Here is a 20,089-nt window from a genome sequence, read left to right as displayed (position 1 = left end):
CTATCTATATCTTCAAAACCAAGAAAATGAAATAAAAGTTTAGTTTGCTATATTTAAGTTCTTATTAAATACATAATAGTCTTTCACTCCCTTTTATTCTTACATTTGTAAATTATTTGTAAAATAACTTAAAAATAATTTTTAAAAAGGAATTCTTTCAACCCAGATAGTAAATGGTGGTGACAATTTTTCTTGGTACACTGAGTGTTAAGATTTTTGAAGGAGAAAATATTGTAGTAATAGGGATGAACAGTAAAACTGAATGGTCCTGGGACCGTCTGAAGAGTTACTGGACTTGTGATTACTGGACTTGTACCAATCCACCAGGACCCATGCCTTTTAGAACCAATGTGGCTGAGGACAGAGACCTGAGATCATGATCTGAGCCAAAACCAAGTCAGACACTCAACTGACTGAGACACCCAGGTGCCCCTGCTAGTTGTTATTTTTAATTGTGGTGTTTGTCTTTTTTGTACTTATTATAAAGGAGTTATTACGGAGAATTTATAAAACATCAATTCTTTGTGGATTATATGCATTGCAAATATCCTCTCCAGTTTGAGACATCTGTATCGTGTGTAATTTGTCAGAGGGAGCTTTCTTCATATTATATTAATGTAACCAAATTAACATTTTTTTTTCTTTTATGGATTTGATTACTGTATCTTAATAAAGAAATTCTTCTTGGGGTGCCTGGGTGACAGTAAGTGAGTGAGTGAGTAAGTAAGTAAGTAAATAAATAAATAAATAAATAAATAGGGCGCCTGGGTGGTTCAGTGGGTTAAGCAGCTGCCTTTGGCTCAGGTCATGATCCTAGGGTCCTGGGATCGAGCTCCATATTGGGCTCCCTGCTTCTCCCTCTGCCTGCAGTTCCCCTGCTTGTGCTCTCTCTCTCTCTTTCTCTCTGTGTGTCAAATAAATAAATAAAATCTTTTAAAAAATAAATAAATAAATACTCCTCCCCCCCTTTTTTAAAAGAAATTCTTCTCTAGCCTCAATTCTTAAGGCTTTTTGCCTACATTTCTTCTAAAAATGTTTTCTCTGGTAAATTTTAGTTTTAGTTTTTTGTAAATCCATTCTGTTATTCTGTATGATATGATAAGGACTGTATTTTATTTTTATGAAACAGAAAGCTGATGATCTCATCCTGATTCATGGAATATTCTTTCTCCTTTGATTTACATTGTCACTTTTCAAATAGCAAGTTCCTCCTGTGTTCTATTCTGTTTCCTTGGTCTGTTTATGCAAGAATATATAACGATCTCAATACTACAGCTTTCCAGTGAATCATGATATGAAATAAGTCTTCGTAATTTTCCAAAATTTTCATGGCTCTTCAAGTATCCAAAAAAAAAAAAAAAATCAAGTTGTCAAATTCCAAAAAAGTCCCATTAGACTTGATTGGAAAAGCATAAATTTATAAATTAATATGGGCAGAACTGTCATTTTATGATATTGTCAGTATCCCCACACATAAACATGGTTTATCATTTATTAGCTCTTGAAAAAAGATTCTCAAAAATGTTTATAATTTTCTCCCTTAATTTTCCTGTTAAGATTTAATTCTAGGTACCTTATCATTTTGACTGTTGATATAAGTGAAATTTTTTTTTTTAAAGTTACATTTTCCGTATCTTCACATTTTCTTTGAATCTTGTCTTCTAAAGAATTTGAGTTTTATTCCTTTCCCAGCTCCTCCTCATGCTTTGGAAAAGCATGAAAGTTATACACAATTTTCACATACACACCTAACTTAAAGTTTGATGTTAATTAACAGTATTATCTTCTTCCCAAATAATACAAAGATCTTACATAGACTTAATCCACTTCCCCTATGTTTTGTTCCATATTTTAGTTCTATCCTTAAAAAAAGAAAACCAAAAACCCATATTGATGACTATTATTGTTGTCCCATGCAGTGATTATTGTTTATTTCTTTTAAACTTTTTTTATGGTGAACTACAGCATACAGACAGGGGAAGTTCACAAAATATGAATGCATGTTTCAAGGAACTGTCATAAAATGAACATCCATATAAGGTAACAAGAAATAGAACAGTGCCAGCATCGTGGGCGCATGTCCTCACAACTCTTCCCCAATATCCCTCCCCATTATTCCCCATAGGCAACCCCAATCTGGTTTTTTATGGAAACTACTTCTCACTCTTCTTTAGAGTTCACCACCTAAGCATGTATCATTAAACATTATATTTTAGTTGAACCTTATATAAATGGAATCATACAGTACATATTCTTTCTTGTCTGGTTTCTTTTTTTTTTTTAAAGATTTTATTTATTTATTTGAGAGAGAGAATGAGATAGAGAGAGAGAGAGCATGAGAAGGGGGAGGGTCAGAGGGAGAAGCAGACTCCCTGCTGAGCAGGGAGCCCGATGCGGGACTCGATCCTGGGACTCCAGGATCATGACCTGAGCCGAAGGCAGTCGCTTAACCAACTGAGCCACCCAGGCGCCCCCCTTGTCTGGTTTCTTTTGCTCAACATTTATTTGTAAGATTCACAGCTATGTATAACCATAGTCCGTTTATTTCTTATTACTCTGTAATACTTCATTGTATATTTACATGACAATTTATCCATTTACTGGATACAAAGTTCTAACTTAACAGTTCTTCTCTTTCAGCTTCTTAGAAATAGCATTCAATGGATTTCTGGTTTCCATCATCATTTGTGTTGGTATTTTCTATCACTTTTCATTGCTTTCATCCTTTGTCTCTGGTTATTTTTGTCTAACATCTTTCAGTGCACTAATTCTCTCTTCAGATGTGTCTAATCTGCTATTTAAATCCATCTACCTGAGTTAATTTCAGTTGCTGAATTTCTCATTCCCAGAATTTCCATTTGATTTTGTTTTTCAGTTTTCACTGCTCGGCCAAAATTCTCAATCTTATTTCCCTTTGAATGTGATAACTGTAGTTATTTTAAGTCTGTATCTGAGAATTCCAATATCTGGAGGCCCAATTTCTATCACTTTTGTTTCTCTTTCTTCAGTTGCCTATGTCTTTGTATACCTGACTGCTTTTGATTATAACCAGGCATCTCATTTGCAAACTATAGAAATAATTTGTGGCCTTGCATGATACTACCTTCCTCCAGGAAGGATCTATAATTCTGATGGATGCCGAGGGGCACTAGTCATTTAGGAACCTTCAATTGAATTTTAGAGAAATTAGATATGATTCAAAGCTGGCCTCTGTGAGAGCATGTCTACTTCTGATTAACCCCTGCTTCTATTGTGCAGCCTCCCAGAATCCCAACTCAAACAGAGGCATGTTCATCAGGTGTCCTCTCCTCATGAGCCATGCATTTTAACCTCTGGCCCCTTACTCCCACTGGCCTGTCAAAAGGGCTGCAGAGCTGTTTAGCAGTTCCCTCCAGAAATGGCTAGTATCTCCAAAGGAATGGTGACCCTACACACCAGGACCTTTTTTTCTGGGCCTCCATTCTCCTCCTCCCCAGGGGTTTGCTAATAACTATCAACCCCATGCTATCATTAGTCCAGGATTCATTTTTAAATCAATTTCTCAGCATGGGGGCCCCTGACCACAAAGGTCAGGGGTGGTGGTGGTGGTGGTGTGTGTGTGTGTTTTCAAATCCTAAGCATGAGTTAAGAATCCATAGTTCAGAATTCCCATGAGAGATTCTATAGCTCCCACTGCAGAACTCAGACAGATGGTTAAATGTTTTTGTTATTTCTTTGTGCTGGTGAGCAGACAATTTCTAGACCATTCTTTTCAGTGAGGACACAACCCCTTTGAAGGTTCCAGTTCCTAGTCCACATCTTAAGTGGGTTCAAGGGCCTGCTAGTGGGTACTAAAACCCAAACTCATACATTACCAAAACCAAAAGCTGCAGCTCTTATCTTTACCAGTCTAATTTTCAGAGTTTTCTTTTCATTTCTGGAGCTCTCCTTTTCTTTCTTGAGAACTAAATTATGCATTTAAAATGATTTTAGTTATAGTTTATCCAGCATTTGAAGGTGTTTATGGAAGACAGGTTTTCAGGTTACCTAGTCTACTGTATTGCTAGAAGCAGAAATCCTATGGCATTGTTTTTAAACTTTTGTCAATGAAATAAATACGTTAGTATTAGTGTATGAGGGTTTTCCAGAGAAATGTAATCAATAAGATGGATCTATAGATCCATCCTATTGGACACCTGAAAATACACATACATACACACACACAGATCTATATGGATCTAAATCTATATCTATCTACAGAAAGATTAATTATAAGGAATTGGGTAACCCAATTATGGGGCTTGACAAGTCCCCATATCTGCAGTTGGCAAGCTGGAGACACAAGAAGGGCTGCAGTTTCAGTCTGAGTATAAAGGCAGGGAAGAACTGATGGCCCAGATAAAAGCAGTCAGGCAGTAGGAAATTCCCTTAGTCAGGGGAGGAGTAGCCCTTTTGTTCTAGTCAGACTTTCAACTGATTGAATGGGGCCCACCCATATTAGGGAGGGCAATTGCTTTACTCAGTCTACCAATGCAAATAGTAATCTCGTCCAGAAATATCCTCACAAACACACCCAGAATAATGTTTAACCAAATGTGTGGGCACCCTGAGGCCCAAACTGACACATAAAATTAACCATAACAATTAGTAAACTCTGGTTTGACTTTTAATTAATTTTTTTCTAAGACCCACATCAAACTTTCCTCTGAGACCTAACAACTCCTACCTGTCACTCTACAAGTGAGAAGACTCAGTGGTAAGTAAACTAGCTTTCTACTCATGAAACTTACATATAGATAATTCTACAAGTCATTTTACAAATTTAATTCCCCCCTTTTCCAAAGGATAAATGAGTTCAAGTCTCTGAAAGTAACGTGGAATAAAAGTGACGCCTGGAAATAAATTCATGATCTGTTTTTGCAAAACTTGGGCTTATACAATCATCTATCTTTGTATTATGTACATGTGGGTAATGACATCTGTTCACATCATGTAAATTCCCCATAATCCCTGGTTCAGTGATATAATTCAGTACTAAATAAATTTTACCTGCATGTTTTTCAAAACATGGATCACAGTAACAAGTTTTCCACCATAGCTTTGGGTTTCATTCATTGTATAAATGAAAACAAACTTTTACTGAATTATACTTATATTAACATTACCCTCCTTTGCTCCTCTTCAGCATCAGCAAAGAGTTTACGAATGTTAGCCTCTGATTCTCCCACATATTTGTTAAGGATTTCTGGCCCATTGACCACTTTGGGCTCCCTTGCATTCAACATCTTGCCAATCTGTCGAGCCAAGAGAGTCTTACCACAACCTGGGGGCCCATATAACAGGATGCCTTTAACATGTTTGCAACCTAAAAAGGAAAAGAAAACAGTCTTATAACAACTAAAATCCAAAGGAAAATTTCCATCTAAAGGAAAATTTTCTTTCTTCTTCATATGCCTGTTAGGAAAACTATAGTCATGTCATTAACATATAATATCCAAGTGCCATGAGCCAAACAAGAATGAACTAAAGCTCTTTTTAAGTAGGCTCCACACCCAACATGAGGTTTGAACTCATGACCTGGAGATCAAGAGTTGCATGCTCTACTGACTGAGCCAGCCAGATGCCCCTAAAACTCTTTTTTTAAATAGAAAATCCAGAAAAAAATTCCTACACAAGTACCAATATTTGAGTGTGAAAGCTGCCAATTAAAGGTCTTTGGAAAAGTATATTCGAACTATCATTTAGAATACTTTTAACTCTGAAGATGTCTCTCTGACCTAAATACCTAATTAGGAAGTATTACTTATTTTCCATTATTTTTTACTTTAAAGTCAAAGAATAAAAGAGATCTGCTTTTAGGCAAATTTAACTCAACACAAATCTATTATGATACGGTAGGCTATGGAAACCGTATCTTAGTCATAGAAATTACAGGTCTACCTGTCAACACAAGCCCTTGAAGAACGGGCAAACATGTTTTGAGCTGGCTGGTAGAGAGCAATCCAGAAGGATCCAGATGGATGTTACAACTTAGTGGATAAAGTTGAATGTCCTACTTCATGTGACTAATGCCAAGGGAGGCACACGCTTGTCTCAGCACCACCCAGATGAAGATGAAGTTTCAGAAGAACAGTATTCAATTCTTTTCCAGGCAAGCATTGCTAAATGCCTTAAAAGGTATCAGTAACAACAGGGAAAAAGCAAGATTGGTGATTTAGACTCCCCAGGATTTCTTTAGCCAACTCTTCATGAGCATTTACTTCATTTCTAAGATTCCGATGACCTGTGGTTTCAGTTTACTAACTCTAGGAATTCTCACTTTTCTTGCAGTTTCACACTTAGGATGCATGACTCTTTTCTTACGAGTTTTTTCCTTATACTACACCAAAAAAAGCATTCTGTGAAATAATGATTTATTAGATTTAGGTGTTACACTCAAAAGTACAGGTGAAAAAGAAAATTTCTGGAAATGCAATACAGTGTTTCCATGTATAATAGTTTGCCCTCATTTGGAATGAAAGCCTTAAAAACTGTTTCTTCAAAAAAAATTATGACAATACATTTAATAACTCACATAAAAGAAATCACAAGGTACAACCAACTCTACTAGGTATTTTAGATTCCGAGTAGGAAGACCCTTTGGGTTGCCAGTATGGTCACTGCTTGTATATGTCAAAAAAAGACTCCCTTTACAATCCTTGAAAGTAATGAGATGCGTGCTTATGGTTAGATTTGTAGAGACAAGGGGAACTTAGTGGAAACCCTTGAAGGCTTGGAGTCTTAACCCTTCTCATCACAGAGTAAACTCCTGTCCTGAGAACCATGGCCAATAAAGTATCTTTGCCCTTGATCCGCTCTTGGAGTACAAGCAGTAGTGAGATAAGGGGTAAGCCCTGAGCTTCTCCTGGAGGCCAACATCATGAGGCATTGCCAGCGTCCAAACCCCTGGGGCACTTTTGATGAAGACTTTGGAACCTGGCTAATCTCATCCTCCGAGCCAACTGCTACCATCATGACTTGAAACTATTCATATAAACCACAGCAGAGGTAGGTGGTCATGGTGGTGGTAAAACAAGGCACAGGAAAGGGGAGCCAAAAAGGAGAAAATGAAGACCTGCTGAGGACCAGGACCTACAAAGTACTAGGCCTTATCCTCATCCTCTAATTTCTTAACTTTATCCAAGTTTATCAACTTCCTCCTAATGGTACTTCCTTCCACATTAAGCTATACTCTCTTTCAATTCCCTAGCCTTCTCACACTTCTGTTCTACCCATCCCACAGGCCTGGCCACTGAATGGCTTTACTGCACCTTCACGTTGGCCAAAGAGCATAACCAGAGAAAATTACACCACTGTCCTGACTGATACTCTCACAATTTCCTATTATCCAATCTCAGTTCCACGCTCACTGCTTCTCAATATTGCATGCCACCCTTCACTGGTTTCTGTCAGTCCACCTCCCATTCTCTGCATTAATTATCCAATTAATTGTTCTTCTCTTCTCAAGTGCTACCCCATGTGTTTTTTTTGTTTGTTTGTTTGTTTTAGATTTTATTTATTTATTTGACAGAGAGAGAGAGAGCCAGAGAGACAAGTGGGGGAAACAGCAGAGGGAGAGGAAGCAGCAGATTCCCCGCTGATCAAGGAGCCCGATTCGGGGCTCGATCCCAGGACCCTAAGATCATGACCTGAACCGAAAGCAGCCGCTTAACCAACTGAGCCACCCAGGTGCCCCTACCCCATCCGTTTAACTCATAGAAAAGATCTAGATTCCTACTTCACATATTAAAAAAAAAAAAAAAAGACTATCAGGTATGAAATCCCTTTAGCTCATTGCTTCTCTAACCACAAATTCATCTGCAGACACATCCATTCTCAACCTCACGATGGCTTCTCAAAGGAGTTTCTTTCCTTTTCCCCAAGGTTTAAGTTGCAATTATTTGTTTATATACCTTCTCCATTAGACCATGAACTATTCAAGGGCAGGTGCTATCTCATCAAGCTGGAATTGCAAACATCCACCATAACGTCTAGCATATAATGTGTACTCAGTAAATGGCTAAATAAGTAAATTGTTGTTGATTCCTTTCCTACAAAACTCAAAAGAAAATGAGGGAGAGAAGACCATTTAAAAAAATTATTTGAGGGATGACTGGGTGGCTTAGTCGGTTAAGCGTCTGCCTTCGGCTCTGGTCATGATCCCAGCATCCTGGGATCAAGTCCCGCATCGGGCTCCTTGCTCAATGGGGAGCCTGCTTCTCCCTCTCCCTCTGCCTGCCGCTCCCCCTGCTTGTGCTCCCTCTCTCACTCTCTCTCTGACAAATAAATAAAATCTTTTAAAAAAATAAGATTTAAAAAAATTATCTGAAGCTCATTTATGGAAGTGTTTACTTTCATAACTGAACTTATGTGAATACCTAAAAAACATATTTACAGTGATTGGGACTTTGCAAATTTAGCAGAACTATATAATATATAACATAGACCCTCCTCAACTTATGATGAGGTTACCTCCTGATAAACCCATTGTAAGTTGAAGACCACTCTTGTGATAGCACGGCCAACTGGGAGCGGTGGGTGCTGCTGCCCGGAATCATGAGAGAGTACTGTGCTATCTCTAGCCCAGGAAGACCAAAATTCAAAATCTGAAATATGGTTTCTACTGAATGCATATCGCTTTCACACCATCATAAAGTCAAAAAATCATTAAGTCAAACCATCGTAAGTTGGGGACTGTCTGTGCTACAGTCTTAACTCCATAACTCTGTTTTCGTCTGTGGAAAGTGCTCAATTTAATGTGGTTTGAATTAAATGAACTCAGACTTTATAAACAATTCACAAAATATTACCATGAAGTCTGAAAGAGATAAAATGCATATCCATGGAACTTACTGTATTTCATACAGATCTCTGAAATGACAGAATCTACTCAATATGACACCAACAGGAATGTCATAGAAGCTCTAGTCTGCATTAGAACTATAATTCTTTCAGGATCTCAAGAAAGCACATCAAAAATATACATTGACATGTGAAGATTTTCAAAATCCACTTCCACAAAGGAAGCAGTTACTTGAATAAGCAGTGGAAATGGGACTTTGTTATTACTACTATTATTATAGCCTATTCTGACTTATTAAATAAGCATTGGTCTCTAATTTTAAATGAGTCATAAAAACTCTTCGTAAGTAATTCTATTCAACAAAAGTGTATTAAGCTCCTGTTTGGACTAGGCATGAAACTAGGTGTTCGGGATACAAACATGAAAAAGGCAGTCCCTACCTGCAGGGCATTTCTGGTTTAGTAGGAAAGACAGAAATAAAAATAGGTTATCTACAATACAATATGACATTATCAGAGATATGTATGAAATGTTTTTGGAATCTGGCCATGAGAGACTGACTTCTGCCAGTGTGATGGCAGAAAATTAGGGATGGACGTGGGAAGAAATAATATTTAGTGTAGGCCTTGAAGGACAGATAGCAGGAGGTTCATGATTGGCACAGGAGAGGAAATGGCACCTAACGAGGGAAACTAGCATGATCAAAGGCATAGAGGTATGGACATCGAAGCTGTCCTTTCAAAACAGCCAGTAGTAACCTGTTGTGGCTACAGTCTTGGAGGGGAGGGGAGAGGAGTGCCTGGAGACTCCCAACTATGGAAGGCCTTGACAACTATGGAAGGCCTTGACACCATGCCCAGGAGTTTTTAATTTGTTTTATAAAAACCCTGAGATTTTTAATCAGGGAGAGTGCACAATGAGATATACGTTTAAAAACTAAATCTGGTGGTACAGTGGAGGAAGGACTAGAGAACAAAGATGAGAGGGTAAAAGTGTAGTTGGAGGAATATTTTTAACCTTTTTCTGGGGACATTGCCTCATTGGCTGGCTCGGGATTTTTGCCAATTTCTTTCATTTCCCTCCAAGTCCTCTGGAAGCATATGAACAAATGGGTCCAGAGGCCTTAGAAGGACACCTCCCTAGAGATGCCCCAGCTTTCTCCTGAGCTTCTGCGGGACATTAAGACATGGCTCTGATGCTGGAAAGCCTCTGACCTATAGCCACTGGACTGTCCTGTCTGACTGCCAAGCTGAACTGACTGCTGTCACTTGTTCTTTCTTGATGTCTTATGTGCCTCGCTACTCAGAACTTAGAGCAGGCATGGAAAGAAGAGAAATCAGTGGAACTGACTCATTTAAATTGTCATATTCTCTCATTCTATCTCTTACATTCTTTCCCATGGAATCGTCCAATGGACCTGTCCCGAGAAATGCACATGTACAAAAAAACTGCATGCAGTTTTGAGGGTATTCTTAGATCCTCTTAGGCCTATTCATGGAATCCAAATTTAAAACCCCTGAATGTACTACTGAAATAAACCAGACAAGAGACCAGAAATGGAAAGAGGCAACAGTCGTAAAAAATTGTAGCAGGAAAAGAAAGGAAGATTTGGGAGATAATTCATCAGAGTTCAGAGACCAAAGGAAAATAAAAGAAAAAGGAGTAGTCAAGGTTGACCCAAAAGGTATATAGCCTGGGCACATGGTATAATGATGAAACCCTAGAACATAAGTAAGAAGTTAGCAAGAGGAGATTAGAGGAAATCATAACTTTGTTTTTGGCTATAAGGCCTTTAAGATTCAAGTAGTAACATCCCTTAAAAAATACAGGTTGAGGGGTGCCTGGGTGGCTCAGTCAGTTAAGTGTCTGTCTTCAGCTCAGATCATGATCTCAGCGTCCTGGGATCAAGTCCCGAGTCAGGCTCCCTGCTCAGCGGGGAGTCTGCTTCTCCCTCTCCCCCCTGTTCCTTCCCCAGCTTGTGCTCTCTCTGTCTCTCAAATAAATAAATAAAATCTTAAAAAAAAAAAATACAGATCAAAAGCTCAAAAAAGATAGCAGAACTACTGGTTCCATGTTTTTGAATGCCTGCTCTGGACACATGAAAAGCCACAAGAAGTTTTAAGCAGAGGTGTTGTGATAATGGGGACAAATGCTGCAGAGACAGAGGATGGGGCCTGGAAAGAACACTAGATTTAAAAACCAGGAAGTTCATGCTGATCTGGGCCATAAGGTCTTAGGTCAGGGTCAGATCATTTCGGGTTGAGGTAGGAGAAGGAAGCTAGGTAATATAAGTAGGAACAAACAGAGATCACAATTTGAGAAACTCTGGCGATACAAAGGAGGGATTTCGAGAGATACCTTGCAAGGAAACCTCTTCTTCTGAGATTAGAGATTAGTTAGGTAAAAGGGGATGAGGAAGTGAGCTGAGGTTTTGCCTGCTGTGCTCTACTTACTATGTGAAGCAGGAGCTAGGTCATCTACAAAATGAGGGACAAGGAGATGATCCTGGGAAGCATGGTAAAGGTTTGGAAAGAACATGGGGAACCGGGAAAATGTGTGGGAACTCGTGCCTGAGCAGACAGATGCCATTAAGTGAACTCAGCATATGGAACTCAGGTCACTGAGGGACTCTCCTCTTTGTTGTGATTATCTAAGCTACTTACAGTGTTAGGTGAGGCGCAAACTTTTTTTTTTTTTTTTAAGATTCTCTTTATTTATTTGAGAGAGAGAGTGCACGCACACGCGCACACACGCACACACAAGCAGGGAGGAGGGTCAGAGGGAGAAGCAGACTCCCCGCTGAGCAGGGAGCCCGATGTGGGGCTCGATCCCAGGACCCCGGGATCATGACCTGAGCCGAAGGCAGACGCTTAACCACTGAGCCACCCAGGCGCCCCTGTAAGGTGTAGACTCTTACTCAACTCCATAAATACAAATTTCATTAAAGCTGGAATAAGAATCTTGACTTTTTTGGTTTTAACCCCTTTATTTTTTTCAAAACTGAATCTTTAAGTGGGGCAACATGAGGTAAATAACAGCATAAATTTAAAGTCAACATACTTGTAACTAAATTCTATTATCTAATTTTCCTAAAGTGTGAGGGCGAAACTATCACATGACTTGTTCTCATCCACAAAGTTTGAGGCTTTATCTTCATTTCTACATCATTCGCATCTTTTCTCCTTCCTCTATCATTTATATAAGTTAGAACTATCGTGGTTCAACAGCATAATCAAACATAGTTCCAAAGGATTTCTTCTCTTAATTTCCTGTATTCAATTACTTAAGTGCTTATTTTACTAACTGCTCCTGTTAATAATCAACTTCTTCTTCTTAAAAATACCTACTTTTTATTTGGTTAAGGCACAAACATATTATAACTCTTGGTTATAGTAACGTAAAGGATGATGGTTGGGAAAAGCATAATCTAAAATGGCCAAAAAGAGATTTATATAGTTTTGGAATTTAAGTTGCTTATTACATTTGAATATAGAAGTAAATAAAAGTTCTGGGATAGCATATTCTTTCGCTCACTCAACAAATGCTACATTTGGTGGTGGGGAAGAAGAGGCAGTTCTCTTCTAACTACTTCTATTTTCTCAATGAAATCATGATTCCAGGGCACCAGCAGCTGGTGAGGAGGGACTGGAAGAGGTGGTGCCGGAGGTCTGAGGAGAACGGAAAAGAGGAACTAGTCCTCTTCGAGAGAAGGACAGTAAAGTGGCAAGACTAGGGAAATACAGAAGGAATAGCAGGAAATACTGATTCCAAGAAACACGGAGGGCCCACTTGAGATGTGCTTCTTAAATTTAAATTGAGATCAGACACCATGCTTTGTGCTCTTCTTAAGCCATATCCAATAGTCTGGGTACTGATCCAGAGTAGGCAGGTAGCGGAGACATACCCAGGGCTGTGACACACACAGAAGATAAGAAGCAAGGCCATTAAGGTTGTATTTGAGGAGGATAAACGTGATAGACCACAGACTCGAAGCTGGGTAAAGAGGGAAGAGAGATCAAAAAGGTTGGGAAGTGACAGAGTAAATTAACTGGAGGGTCCTGTGGGATCCAAGCTGCTAGAGCTGGAGTGAAGGCAAAGCTACCGCGGGACAAATGGGAGGCAGGATGCTTAACACTGAGATCCCTGAAGGGGTGGTTACTGGTAACAGTGAAGCCTGGGGTATGACCAAAGAGGGGGTGGCTGAGATGGAATGAAGGAAAGTTTCCTGGAAATGAAGAAGCAAAGAACTGTGAAGATAGACTGTTGAACAAATCACCAGCAAGGACACCCAAGTCCAGAATAACAGAGACAGAAATAAAACACACTAGAGATCACACTCAGGAAGAGCAAGTGAGTCGGGCAGCTTTTTATCTGGCTCCCCTGTTCATTCTTCTCAAGCGGGGCTACTCTTGCTCTCATTTTGTTCTCCAAATGTTACTGACAAGGAAAAATGTTCATGTTTATTAACCCTATTATTATATAATAGCTACTACCAAAGGTATGAACAATATAAAATGCCCAAGAAATAAACATAGCCAATGATAATGCCATTGTTTACTAAGGATTTAAGTTCCCGAGACACTGGAACCTCACTGTAAGACTACATTCAGTAAAGCGTTTGGTATAAGGCTGGCTTGTACCTCATTCCAGACCACTTGTCATAAAGAGTGTTTAATGACACCCTAGAATATGAACCACAGACTGCATTTTAATTATGTTTCACAATAGGTATCTGTCCACAGGATGAACATATGATTTGTGGTCAGGTGCCAGATGGATGAGGACTGATCAGATTAAATGCATTAGGAAATAATTTGAGTGAAAAATCTCTAGAGAACATTAAAAATTACTAACAGTCTCACTTTTCTGAGCAGTGGTTTTCAGACCTTGATTTCACAAACTAGAAAAAGTACTTTTTTTTTTAACAGCGGAGAAGTGATGTCATAGGGTTGCTTAGTTTTTATTTGCAAAGTAAAGATTTCTTAAACAATAACAAAATCAAACCTGACATCTCCTAACACTACCATTTCATAAAAAGAGATATATCTTCATATCAAAAGGTAGAGTGGATGTAATCTCAGAATAAAAGACAGTCTTTATGTTAAACGAATTCCATTTTATATACATTGTCTAAAGTGCAAGCTCCAGACTCAGCTTGCCTGGTTTCAAATCCCGGCTCTTCAGTTTGCTAGCTAACAGCAACTACCTCAGAAGGTTAGTATGAGGATTAAATATAATGCACCCAAAGCACTTAGCAGACTTGCTGACATATAGTAAGAGCTCATAAATATTGGCTATTAATTAATATCAGCTTATCCTTTACCAACTTGTTGGAGATGAGCAATGAAATGCAACCAGACTCCTAACTGTTCTGTGAGAATTACATCACTGCTAGGTGACTGTAAAGCTTGAAAATAAGTGACTATTTTGCTTATGAAATTCCTTCTGAGACTGACAATGGTGGCCCCTTAACTTATCACACACTACTGTCACTTGAACATTGCAAGTGATAGTACACATTCTGATGGACCTCAAGCTCCAAATGAGCACAGTAGTAAATGAGGTGGACCACAGCAATTTCACAAAGACTTCACGAGGGTTTCAGTAAATCAGGATTCTCCATGGCTTCAGCCCCCCTATGATATCACTTCAGCCTCTGTCTTCCAGGTAGATTGGAATACTATCAAAGTCAATCCCACCTGCTTCTCTTATGCCTCAGGCAGAGTTCATACCTATGCCTCAAGTTTTCCAAGCTCATTTAGGGTCAACACATAACTCATTAACATAAACCAGGCTACTATAATTATCAGTTCCATGTGTATGCATCCTGCTATCTCCTCCACCTCTTGTTCTACTGTATGTTTCTTCTCCAAAGTCCCCTGTGTCTCCCCAGTGTAACCACTGTCATAGTCCCTAGCTGCCACTTCCCTCTCAGGGAGCACACACCCTGCTCTGCTGGCACTCACCTGGAACGATCTGGTGCTACCTGGGAGGAACTGAGGTTATTTCTGGGTACTTCATCCAAAAGCGCATTTGCCATGCTAGACTACCACAGCCTACCCTTTCCCTCTTCATGTGAGGTATGATATGCCTTCCCACCTCACTTCTTACTCTCTCAGCTGAATTAGCAGTTAATTCTCCAACAATGTATAAGACTTGGAATATTGTTTGAGCCCCAGGTATTGATACCCAGTGATTATAATCATACAAATTTTGGTGGGGACAAGTCGAAGAGGCTTTAAGGTGTGTGCTACAAATAACCTGAAATGATTTCTGATCTGAAAGTCTAAATTGTAGAGGACCTTATCCATTATAATAAGGCTTATCCACCCCCTGATGAAAATGATACATGAAAATATAAGATATCTAATATGCTAATTGTAATCTCTCTTCTTAAAATAGCTCAATGGAAAATATATAGCCTTACCACTGCACTAAAATGAATAAACAGTAATGTTTGCTGTTTATAATCTTACAAAACATTATCCCAAAAAAGTGACAAGTATGTTTGCTAGGCTCTTTTATTTTAAAAAGCAGTGAATTTTCTTTGTTTTCCTGAGATGATATCAGAAGCAAGCTGCACTGAGGAAAAACTGTCAGTCAACTTTTAGGTATCTGAAAGAAGAAAAATTATACATAAATATAAAAAAACAACAACAACCCATTGATTTTACACAAGAGTGAACAGAATGATAATATATTAGAAGTGATCTCTGTCAAATTAGCATCAGGGTTAAGGAGTGTTTAGTTCATTTTGTGGGCAACGTGATCTGTAAAGAGAGAAAGTGTGAAGTGGGTTTTGAATGACAGCTGATGTTTAAAGGGGAAGTCCAAGTAGCTTCCAGTTCAAATGCAGACAGATTTGCCATGTTTGCCTAAGAGGGAGACTATCAACAGACTAGTGGCAAGTCAGGACATATTCACAAGTCTTGCAAGCTTCTCTCTGCAGTTGTATAAACCAGATTTGAATGCTTATTTTTAAACAGTGCATGTACTTGCAGAAATATAATCACAAGTTGATATTAATATATGATCTTTTGTTTTAAAGTTTGTGTAATTCCAACTTCTCCTAGAACAATGAGTATGTTCTCACTTCCATCCAACTCATCATTTCAGTAGTATGATAAGATTACTTACTTTAAGAAATAGTTTTGAATTTTCCAGCCATGCAGTGAGGACTTAGAGCATCACTTCCAACAATACAATGTAATACAGGAGGCCCTTTCTGTTTGTTTGTCCCTTTCAAAGACTGTCAATCAGCATCTAACACAGGCTATCATCTGCAATTTGCTGAGCTGTGCATTTATCAAATATTTAAGGAAAAGGCACATTCAAGACGAAAAACTCACTCCTGACCCATTTGGGCAGTCAGGTCTCTGATCATCCACAGGTATCATTCTGTCTAGCAGAGATTTGCTGTGCCCTGCCAACTTTAAAATATTCTCAAGAACACTTTGAGTTCCGTTACGATAAAGTGAAAAAGGCCTCCGCCCTGAGCACCAAGCAGCTGTGTGATGTCTACCACCTGACTGGTCTATATCCAAATTAGTCAACTGAGATTTAATATAGATCTTCTCATTAGATAGCCTAGAACTAAAGATGGGGTATGTGTAGCAACTCTCCAAACTAATCTCTGCTGACACCCCCACCCTTTTACACTCCCTTCTAGGGTGTGGCCTGGTATTTCATGAATTCTTGATGACAAAGATCACGCTTCTACTATGGCAGGTCCTGCCTTGCTGCCATGTGGCAGCATGTGTTCTTATTAGTTTCAGAATTTTACAGCCTTCCCTTGCTTCTTTTTCCCTCTGTCTACTTATTTTACTTGCTGCTCTACAAGGCGTCTGCTGCAGACTAGCAAATATCTTATCTTCTCTGGCAGACAACTTATTCTTTCTTTTCCTACACCTGGAACTTCTACTCACTCTATCAAGTTCATGTCCTTCTGCTCCTCACAAATCACCTCCTTAAGTAATGCCACCTAAGCCTGTCACATCTGACTGTGTCAATGTTACCTCACTCGCATCACATCTTTGGTTCTATTCTCCAACACTTATGGTAGCAGTCATCAAACTTTCACATGCACCAGTGTTCAATGGGGCCTGTTAAAATGCAGATTCTCAGGCATCACTCCTAGAAATTTGAATTCATTAAGTCCGGAGTGGAGCTGAGGAAGGTGACCAGTAAATAAGCATCCCCCACCCCCGACCCAGGTGAGTCTAATGCAGGCCAGAGGACACTGAGAACCATTCATACTTAAAACTGACACTAAGTCATTTTCTAAGAGTTCTGAGAGTTTTATTTTATTTAGTGTATATGTTCTATGGCTTTAATTAAATCGTAAGCTGAGAAGGACACATTTCTTATTCCTTGACAAGCTGTAGCTGTAGAACAGCAAAGAACTATTCTAACAAGATAAGTTATCAAGAATAAATGTAAGATTTCTGTAGTTAAGTACAGCTGGGGGAGGTATGGTTTTGTGAGAGATGATTTGGGGGTTTTACTCAACAGTAATTCAACGTGAGATAGAATCCAAGATAGAATGTGGATGTCAAAAACGTTAATGCAATTCTAGCACGCATTAAAAGAAGACTGAGGTTTTGAACAAAGGATGGAGTTCTGGCCTATTTTAGAACAGGGGAGACACTTGCAGGACATCACTGATTTCTGGGTTTCACAACTTAAAGAGAATATAAACAAATGTTAAAGTTCAGAGGAATGTGAATAGGATGGTAATGGGCTGAAAATAAATTATAAAAGGACTGGCTGGAGGAACCAACCCAGCTGGGAGATGTAGCTTACGAAAAAGATGAACCCTGCAGGACTTTAGGTCTGGACAGAACAGCTCTCTTCATATGCCTTAAGAGCTTTCATAGTGAAGGAGAAGCATCCTTGTTCTATATAGTCTTAGTGGGGAGAACTAGAGCTTGTAGAAGCTACAAGGATACACATCTCACCTTAACATAAGTAAGACTTACATGTACGGTTGTCCAAAAAATGGAACGTAACATTCAAAGAGAATGATTCCCGTCACTGCAGGAATCTAAGCTTAGACTAAGGAACTCGACAAGTTATTTAGCAAAAATGGAGAGAAAATGCAAACAAAAGTGTATGAACTAAATGACATTTAAGATCCCTTGCAATGCTGAGATTCTGTAATTCCCTTGATATTCTCTGACAGAGCCACCTAGTTTTGCAAAGACAATGAGCTTTGAAATAAATATTCCAGGACAGGAAGGAAAAAAAGAGACTGAGGCTAGGAAGATTATATAAAGAGGATATTGTTTATAGTTCAAGTATAATTTACTGAAGCTATAAAAAAATAAAAAAGGAATGATCCAAAAAATGAAGCAGAAAAAAATTAGTTTTCAATAATGGATTTGAAAAATGCATGCACACACAAATACAGCCAACTGATTTTTGACAAAAGGGCAAAGGCAAATACAATGAAGCAAAGATTGTCTTTTCAACAAATGGTGCTGAACTGGACATACACATGCGAAAAAAAAGAAAAAAAAAGGAATCCAGACACAGACCTCACACCCCTCACAAAAACTAATGCAAAATGGATCCCAGACTTACATGTAAAACGCAAAACCATAAAGCTCCTAAAAGACAACGTAGGGAAAAAACCTAGATAATGTTGGGTATGGAGATGGTTTTTTAGATACAACACCAAAGGTGTGATCCATGAGAGAAATAATTGATAAGCTGGAGTTTGTTAAAATTAAAAACTGCTCTGTGAAAGACTATGTCAAGAGAATGGGAAGAAAAGCCACAGACTGGGAGAAAATATTTGCAAAAGACATATGTGATGAAGCACCAAAATATAGCAAGAACTCTTAAAACTCAAAAATAAGAAAATAACCCAATTTAAAAATGGGCCAAAGACCTTAACAGACACTTCACCAAACAGGATATACAGATGGCAAATAAGCATATGAAAAGATGCCCTACATCATATGTCATCAGGGAAATGCAAATTAAAGCAACAAGATACCACTACACACCTATTAAAATGGCCCAAATCCCTAGACTGACAAGAGCAAATGCTAATGAGGATATGGAGCACAGGAACTCTCATTTGTTGTTCGTGGAAATACAATATGGCATAGCCATTTTGGAAGACAGTTTCTTACAATACTAAACATACTCCTTCTATATGATACAGCAATTGCACTCCGTGGTACTTAGCCAAATAGCTGAAAACTTATGCCCACACTAAAACCTGTACACAGATGTTTATAAGAGCTTTATTCATAATTCATAATTGCCCAAACTTGGAAGCAACCAAGATGCCCTCTAGTAGGTGAGTGGATAAATAAGCTGTGGTGCATCCAGACAATGGAATACAATTCAGCACTAAAAAGAAATGAGCTATCAAGCCGTGACAAGACATGGAGGAACTTTAAATGCATATTGCTAAGTGAAAGAAGCCAATCTGAAGAAGAAGCCTTCTTCTGAAAAGAAGCCGTGACAAGACAGGGAGGAACTTTAAATGCATACTGCTAAGTGAAAGAAGCCAATCTGAAAAATATGATCCCAACAATATGACATCCTGGAAAAGGCAAAACTACAGAGACAGTAAAAAGATCAGTGATCGCCAGGGATGGGGGGGAGGGAGGGCACAGAGGATTTGTAGAGCAATGAAAATACCCTGTATGATACCACAACAATGGATACATGTCATTAAACATTTGTCCAAAGCCACAGAATATACAATATGAAGGGTAAACAGTAACGTAAACTATGGGCCATAGGTGATTATGATGCGTCAATGTAGGTTCAATTAGATAACAAAGATACCATTTGGTAAGAGATGATGATGGGGGAGGCTATGCATGTATGGGGACGGAGATATATAGGAAATCTCTTTATCTTCCCCTCCCCCTTTTGCTGTGGGCCTAAAACTGCACTTAAAAAAAAAAAGTCTTAATAAAAAAAAAAATGCATGCAAAGCAAAGCAAAAAGGGAAGAAAACATGACTCCACTGACCTAGAAAATAAAGGTAACTAGGAAGAGATAACTATTTGTGGGATGAGAAAACATGTTTAATATATGTAACAAAGTGGGGCGCCTGGGTGGCTCAGTCGTTAAGCGTCTGCCTTCGGCTCAGGTCATGATCCCAGGGTCATGGGATCGAGCCCCGCATCGGGCTCCCTGCTCAGCGGGAAGCCTGCTTCTCCCTCTCCCACTCCTCCTGCTTGTGTTTCCTCTCTCGCTGTCTCTCTATCTGTCAGATAAATAAATAAAATCTTTAAAAAAAAA

The 20,089-nt window shown here is 38.9% G+C and overlaps 1 protein-coding gene across 1 annotated transcript in view; it reads right to left on the bottom strand.

Moving 5' to 3' along the window:
• Positions 1–20,089, bottom strand: part of NSF (N-ethylmaleimide sensitive factor, vesicle fusing ATPase) — a 141,008-nt gene that overhangs the window by 63,559 nt on the left and 57,360 nt on the right. Inside the window, exon 9 of the mRNA XM_081804802.1 lies at positions 5,145–5,344. Within this exon, the coding sequence (XP_081660928.1) occupies positions 5,145–5,344 (200 nt within the window). The remainder of the gene's footprint in view (positions 1–5,144; positions 5,345–20,089) is intronic.

Source organism: Leptonychotes weddellii, chromosome 15 (genome assembly GCF_054177405.1).
Source record: "Leptonychotes weddellii isolate Sample4059 chromosome 15, ASM5417740v2, whole genome shotgun sequence".
NCBI classification, from domain to species: domain Eukaryota; kingdom Metazoa; phylum Chordata; class Mammalia; order Carnivora; family Phocidae; genus Leptonychotes; species Leptonychotes weddellii.
This window is presented reverse-complemented; position numbering and strand designations above follow the sequence as displayed.